The sequence below is a fragment of the Amaranthus tricolor genome, chromosome 10 (genome assembly GCF_026212465.1).
Source record: "Amaranthus tricolor cultivar Red isolate AtriRed21 chromosome 10, ASM2621246v1, whole genome shotgun sequence".
Taxonomy (NCBI): domain Eukaryota; kingdom Viridiplantae; phylum Streptophyta; class Magnoliopsida; order Caryophyllales; family Amaranthaceae; genus Amaranthus; species Amaranthus tricolor.
Genome location: NC_080056.1, coordinates 11,125,921 through 11,134,197, shown reverse-complemented (window position 1 = coordinate 11,134,197; position 8,277 = coordinate 11,125,921). Strand labels below are relative to the sequence as shown.

The 8,277-nt window shown below is 35.7% G+C and overlaps 1 protein-coding gene across 1 annotated transcript; it reads right to left on the bottom strand.

The window, feature by feature from the left end:
• Window positions 1-2,595: 2,595 nt before the first annotated feature.
• Window positions 2,596-3,518, bottom strand: LOC130824829 (secreted RxLR effector protein 161-like). The gene is made up of 2 exons (XM_057689848.1): window positions 2,879-3,518; window positions 2,596-2,699 (listed from the first exon to the last, which is right to left on the bottom strand). Exons 1-2 carry the CDS (start codon window positions 3,516-3,518, stop codon window positions 2,596-2,598), a joined length of 744 nt encoding a protein of 247 aa, XP_057545831.1.
• Window positions 3,519-8,277: the final 4,759 nt, after the last annotated feature.

Below are 8,277 nucleotides of genomic sequence, written 5' to 3'. Positions count from 1 at the left end.
CAATAATTGAAATTCCATTTGACATCAATCTTAATTATCAATAAGTATGATATATTTACAATCTGTTTGGTAGATGATATTAAACGGTGGTAATATGAATGAATTTTAGTATAATTTTGGTTAAAAAATCTCTTGCTACCTTGATTGCCATGCTTGTCCAACTTCAATTATCTCATTTTTTTTCTTCATTAATTTCATTCCAATGCATTGCCATTGGGAGTTGTGGTATTAGGTGGTAATAAAAATTTGTAAACAACAAAATTTTTTTATGATCACATTAGTTTCATTACCATGGAAATGACATGGAAATTTTGATGAAACTTTAGACTATAAATCATTCTTATTACCACTATTTATATCAATAACAAAATGGGCCATTCTTATAAATGAAATTCTATACTCACAAAATTTAATATAATTGAGTGAATCAAACTAATATAAATAATTGATCAGACAAGGCAGTTAAAAAGTAATTTAATTATAATGAAACTTTAAAATTAACTAATTAAACTATTAGACTATCTATTAATTAATTTGACACTTTCTTATAATTATCAAGGATTCAAAATAGGTTTTTTTTTTTATATATTGATTAGTGTTATACTCCCTCCAATTCATAGATTAGGACACATTTATTTTTTCACACTATCCAATGTAATTATTGAATGTATAATATCTCTTAATATACATAAAAAGTGGATATTAATAATCTTTGCATTGAGACGATTCAAATTAGATCTCACTTGACTATGTTTTAATTTATAGATTAAGAATAAAATACAAATTAAGAGCAATAAGTGAATAGTATTAAAAAGTAAATATCACATTTTCTATAAATTGGAGGAAGTATGCAGTTGAAAAATGATGAAATTGAAATACTCCCTCCGTTCTCTAATGAAGTTCCCAAAAGGAATGTTCACGGTAATTAAGAGAAATAGAATACTTTTGATAGTGGATATATTATTTAATTAAATAATAAATTTGATTGGAGAAAAGTCGGAACCACAAGCATTAAAAAAATATTAAAAGAAAGTTAGTGAAAAAATATGGGGACCAAAACTAATAAAACATTAGTTTTATAAAATTAGTGGGAAACATATGAAGACTATAAAGATTATTAAAATGTTAAATTGAAGTTAGTGGAGAATATGTGGAGTACATAAGCATTATAAAAAATTTTAAGTGAGTATGAATAAAGTTATTTTTGTCCAAAATTTATGACATAAATGAAAAATTCTCTATAGGATCAACAATTAAAATACCCAAAATAATAAATGGAAACTTTTTAAAAAAATAAAGGTTGCATTATATATAAACTTATTATATGAAAGACAATAAGAGCAATAACAAAACAAAAATAAAAAATAAGCACAATAACAAAAAGGATAATTCCACATTGCTAGAGGAAGGAAAGTGTACGTCTAATGCTCTGTTATAAAAGAAAAGGCAGAAGAACATGATAGTAAAACAACTCTTTTGATGGGTGGGATTGCAAACAATGTCAGATTTAACGATGGATTATTATTTTGATTATATTATGTTTATCATGAACACAACAATATTAATATTTATAGCTTTTATTAATTTTGTATATATTAATTTCTCTTATAATTATTATCCCACATTTTTTGGAAAATAATTTATTACAAGTCTAAAGCTTTCTTATTAAAGAATAGATTAAGAGTAAAATAAAAAATTAAATTTTATTCCACTATCACTTGGGAAACAACATAGTAACACAAATTTGTCCCTCATTGTTTGGAGAACATATCGATCGAGTTTAATGCATCCTTATAAAGTAAAGAAAAATAGTGAAAATCCTAATTATAGAATAAGTCTTATCTCACGTCATTTAAAAAACAAAAAGTATATAAAATAATCACTTATAAAAGATGTTGTGCGACAGCAGAAGTAAGGTCGATGAACAATAATAAAACAATAAGAAATTCAATGCAAACAATAAGAAAATGACATAAGAGATTTAACGTGGTTCACTATCAATGTGATAGCTACGTTCACCGGCACCGAGATCAAATAATTTCACTATGATCGCAAAGAACTTACAATAGGAATTCCAATCACACTCACAAATTATAATGGCTCTCTTGTGATATCTCTTAATTTGTGAATCATCAACCCTAGTACTAATAAAAGGAAGTATTTATAATAAAACCTAAATATACGACACTTAAGTATTAAGTATCACAAAATAACCGGCCAAAGGAAATTGAAAACTGCTCCTCGCAAAAAATGTAACCGCAGCCGACTCGGCTTTTCTCTATCCAGTATTGCCGCCGAGTCGGCTTCTTCTTTTGGAATAAAATGCATTTTGGCAGCCATCACAACCGAGTCGGCTGTCTTCCAAACACCACGGATGCCGACTCGGGCGTTAGTCTCTGGAAATTTGCTTCAAGAACAGCATACCACGCCGAGTCGTCTTCAACCTTGGCACACTGACGCCGAGTCAGCGTTTGCTACTGTTCATCATCTTCAACAATGGTAACTTACTAGATTGAGTCACCATTAACAACAATATCCACCTTGACAAAAGCTCGTATTCAGCAAACGGTCTCATCAACACATAGTAAAAATATCTCAAGCCAAATCCCCGATGCAAAGCTCATGCATAAGCCGTACATCCCGATAAGTCTTCAACCAAGACTCATCCCGACAAGTCTCCACCCAAGACCCACCACATACTTGTAACCAAGTATAACAACTCATAATGCTCCACCTGCATCACAAGCCCCGGGCAAGCTCCACCTTAAGGCCAACATGCCTATAATAGAAGCTCCTCAACACCGCCCCTAAGGGCCTACTACATCACATAGTAATATTTAGCAAGTCTAAGCAATGTTTAAACTTACTAAATGGAAACACTTAGTAAAGAAATCAGCTGGTTTGTCAGCGGTCCCGATCTTCTTTACCTTTACTCTCTTCTCAGTACGCAAGAAATGATACCTGACGTCAATGTGCTTGGTCCGATCATGGTGTACTTGGTCTTTAGCTAAGCAAATGGCACTTAGACTATCACAATACACCGTAGCAAAATCTTGTGCAATACCCAGTTCACCTACAAGGCCTTTGAGCCATATAGACTCCTTAGCTGCTGAAGTTAAAGCCATGAACTCAGCTTCAGTAGTAGACAACTTAACCGAAGACTGCAATGTGGACTTCCAACTTACCACAGAACCACCCAAAGTAAACACATACCCGATCACCGACCTCCTGGTATCCACATCAGTTGCATAATCAGAATCACTATACCCAGTTACCAAACACTCCTTACCATTCCCATACACAAGACTAATATCACTTGTCCCTCTCAAATAGCGAAAAATCCTTTTCACCCCCTGCCAGTACTCTCTCCCTGGTCGAGCCATAAACCTACTCATAAGACTAACAGCGTGCGCAATATCCGGCCTAGTACAGACCATAGCATACATCAAAAAATCAACTGCATTGGGATAAGGGACCCTAGACATATACGCCAACTCCTCCTCAGTTTGAGGTGACATAAACAAAGACAATTTGCAGCTTACAGATGTTAGTGTACTTATAGGCTTAGATTTTTCCATCCAAAACGAGACAAAATCTTTTCGATGTAACTTTTCTGAGTCAAGAAAAGATTACCCTTAGCCTGATCCCTATAGATCAACATACCCAAAATCTTCTTAGCTGAACCCAAATCTTTCATGTCAAATTTCGAGCTAAGCAACTCTTTAAGTCTAGCAACATCAGATTTATTCTTTGTGGCAACAAGCATGTCATCAACGTATAACAACAGATAAATCATGGAAGCATTATCTAACTTACTATGATACACACAGCAATCATACGAGTTCCTATCAAAACCATGCAAAACCATAAAAGAATTAAACCTCTAATACCACTGCCAAGGGGATTGCTTAAGTCCATACAATGACTTTAGGAATCTGCATGCATAGTGCTCTTTCCCTGGAATCTCGAATCCCTCGGGCTGCTTCATCAAAATCTCTTCTTCCAAATCACCATGGAGGAAAGCCGTCTTAACATCTAGCTGCTCCAACTCAAGGTCATAATGTGCTATGATTGATAATAGCACAAGAATAGAAGTATGTCGAACCACCGGTGAGAATATCTCCACAAAGTCAACCCCTTCTACCTGACTGAACCCTTTTGCAACTAGCCTAGCCTTAAAACAAACTTTCTCAGATTCAGATGACCCTTCTTTCTTCTTAAAAATCCACTTACACTCTACAAGCTTCCTCCCCTCTGGTACCTTAACTAGTTCCCACAATCTATTTTTGTAAAGAGACTGCATCTCTGCACCCATTGTAGCAAGCCATTGCGCCGACTCACTACAACTAATTGCTTGTTTATACGTGGCAGGTTCATATGACTCTACATCATCAACTAGACTCAATGCATGACCTGTCAAATTCTCAACAAGCGATTTCTTCCTTCCATCTCTTCAATCAACCTAACAAGCTTCTTGATAACTCGTCTAGGTCTCTCAAGAATGGTGTTAGATTGACTAGATGACCCTTGATTAGACTACCCCTCCTCCTCCCCAGAGTTAGGAGAAGATGGAACAACCTCAAGTTCAGGAGTACTCGGCACTGAAACCTCAACATCATCATTAATAAATTGGACTTGAGGTAAATCAGCAATGGATGACTGATGTACCTCAAGCACCCAATCTGTCTGTAGTATGTTCTCTCCTTCCTTCCCCAAATCAGAAGACTCCGATCTCTTCTTGGAATACATGGTGCTCTCATCAAAAGTGACATCTCTACTAAGAATGACCCGACCCTCCGAAGGCGAATAGATCCTAAACCCGTTCACACCATCACTATACCCAAAAAAACACCTCGTCTTGGCTCGTGGATCTAACTTACCCTCACTAACATGATAATAAGCAACACAACCAAAAATCTTCAAATTAGAGAAACTAGGCAACCTACCACTCCAGATCTCTAACGAGATTTTGGAGTCAATTCCCGAATAAGGACCCCTATTGATGATATAACAAGCTGTCATCATAGCTTCACTCCAATACCTCCTCCCAAGCCCTACATTAGAGAGCATGCATCGAACTCTCTCAAGCAGTGTCTGATTACCCCACTCTGCAACACCGTTCTGCTGTGGTTTTATCCTAACGGTATGATGCCAACCAATACCCTCATTTGCACAGAACTGATTAAACTCCTCTTTGCAAAACTCTAGCCCATTATCTGTTCGTAGCTTCTTGATCTTCCTACCTTGTCGATTCTCCACCAAAGCTTTCCATTGCTTAAAAGCTTTGAAAGTCTCATCCTTTGACTTAAGTAACCTAAGCCATGTGTATCGGAACTTGTCATCTACAAATGACACAAAATAGCGGAAACCTCCCATACCTTCAACCCTAGATGGACCCCAGCAATCTGAATGAATATAATCGAGCACGTCATCAGTAATGTGAGCACCCTTGCTGAACTTTGACCTGTGTTTCTTCCCAAACACACAATGCTCACAAACCTCAAGGTTGGCAACCTTGATCTCGGATTGTAGACCCCTCTAAGACAATAACTGCATCCCTTTCTCCCCCATATGACCAAGCCTCATGCGCCAAATCTTGGTCATCTCCTAGTGAGACAACGATGTGCAAACCGCACAACTAGACAATGTGACACCCTCAAAGACATAGAGGGTATTCCTCTTGATACCCTTGAGTACCCAACTCCGAACCTCAATAAATGGACAGCTCCCCATCCGAAAACACTCTGTACCCCAAATCATCCAAGGTACTTAAGGAAATCAGATTCTTCCCCAAAGCAGGGGCATGCCGCACCCTAGTCAAAGTCAACTTTCGCCCATCATTAGTCCTCAATCTCATGAACTAAATACCCGTAATCTTACAAGGTGCATTGTTACCTACAATAACTTTACCCACATTGCAAGACTCATATGTCTCAAACCAGTCTCGATGCGGACTCATATAGAACGAACACCCCGAATCTAGAATCCAATCATCAGAAAGATCGTCAGACTTAGCAGAACTCACTAATGCCAAGTCTTCCTCCGAATTATAGTTCTCCTTCTGTTTTTCCTCAACTACAGTAGCTTGGGACTTGTCCTTCCTCGCCGGACAATTAGCCCTAAAATGACCCGATTTCTTACAGTAATAACAGGTCTTCCCTGCAGTCCTACCAGATCCCTCATTGCCGTTTCTAGCACCCGACCCAGTATTGTTGCCCTCGTTAACCCCCTTCTTCTTTTTAGATTTTCCGGACTTAACAAACAACTCACTGCCACTTTCCCTGTTATCACTTATAGCTTTCTAACGAAATTCCCTAATATGAAGTGTTGCCTTCACTTCTTCTAGGGTCAGAGAGTCTTTACCAACAAAAGACTCAATAAAATTCTCATAGCTAGACGGTAGAGACACAAGTAAAATCAACGCAGCATCCTCATCATCTATTTTAACATCTAAGTTACGCAAATCCAGTAAAATAGAGTTAAGTTTTTCAAGATGTTCCCGTAAGGGAGTACCTGACTGCATTCGGAGGCTGAACAACCGCTGCTTCAGCAATAATTTGTTGGTCAGCGATTTAGTCATATACAATGACTCCAATTTCATCCATAGTTCCGCCGTTGTAGCCTGATCAGCGACTTCCGTGATGATATGATCATCCAAACTTAGCAAAATGGTAGAATGAGCCTTTTCCTCCATTACTGCTAATTGCCCGTCAGTTAATCCGTCTTTCGACCCCGCAGTAGTACTCTTTGGAGCCAACGAACGCCATATTTGCTGCTGTTTCAACTGAGTCTTCATCTTTATTTGCCATAGCCCGAAGCTATTTTTCCCGGTAAATTTCTCGATTCTTTTTGTAGAATCTCCAGCCATTGTTTCACTCAAAAACTCTCCAAGGACTTAAAGCTGAGCTCTGATACCAATTGTTGTGCGACAGCGGAAGCAAGGTTGATCAACAATAATGAAACAGTAAGAAATTCAATGCAAACAATAAGAAAATGACACAAGAGACACTAGTGGAAAAAACCTTATTTGCTGCGGTTTTTTGGCCATAATATGCTGCGGTTTTGGCCCGCAGCAATAGTGATAGCAGCAAATATCCTATTTTAAATGCTGCGGTTTAAAATCGCAGCAAAAAACTGACTATTTTCTACGGTCTTCTTAAAAAACCGCAGCAAATAAGCATTATTTGCTGCGGTTTTAAGAAGCCCGCAGCAAATAAGTGCTTATTAAACGAAAATTTTTTTTTTCATTGCTTTTTTTCGTTTAATAGTATTAAATAATCCAATAATGTACAATGTAATAAACAATGATTATTCCAATGATAATCACCAATTAACACCAATAATCACCAATAATCTCTTTGTAAACTCTCGATCGTATATATAATATAATAATATGTACATATACAAATTAAAGTCCTAATAAATCGAAAGTGAATAGTGGATTCGAGTTGAGAATTTCTGTCCTTCGAATAAACATCGACATGGCAAACTATCAATTTGCAAATCCAACGAAACACAAATAAGCATTAAATCATTCCAAAAACATAATTAATTAACATCCTAGAAGTACATTAGAATACCAACTTAATCCTAAAAATAGAAAATGAATAATACATTATCAACAATCAATCACCAAGGAACTTGATCATTCACAAACATCGCGTTCAATCTTAAATCTTTATAAACATAAAAATAATGACACAAAAGCAACAAACCTTTTGAACCTGATTGAAGCTAAAAGAATTGTTCATTAGCTAAAAGATATCTTCTTGTATTTTATAAGTAATGTATATAAATCTCATTTTATTCTGAGGTTCTTTAAATCTCTTCAGTTTCTTAGCTGATTTTCGATAAGCAAAAGTCATTATCCTACTTCCAAATTTCTACTTCACACAGATAATAAAGCAAAGTAGGTTTAATACCAACAAAATTTATCATCACCAAATAAAGATTGATATATAATTAAATTACATGATTATAATCTTACATGATGTCGTTTACAAGAACAACTACCCATTGAACCATTGATACCACATACATAAGTAATCATTCACATTCAAATATACAACTACATATATACATAAGTAAATTATTCACATTCAATCTACCCTAAAAATCCTAATTAATTAAAATTATTCACATTCAAATATTCAAGTACATACATAAGTAAATTATTCACATTCAAATATAAAATACATACCTTGTTAATGAGATATGATAATTTTGTTTCTACAATAAGATTATGTAACCTACAATGAAAAACACATTTAAAATTAG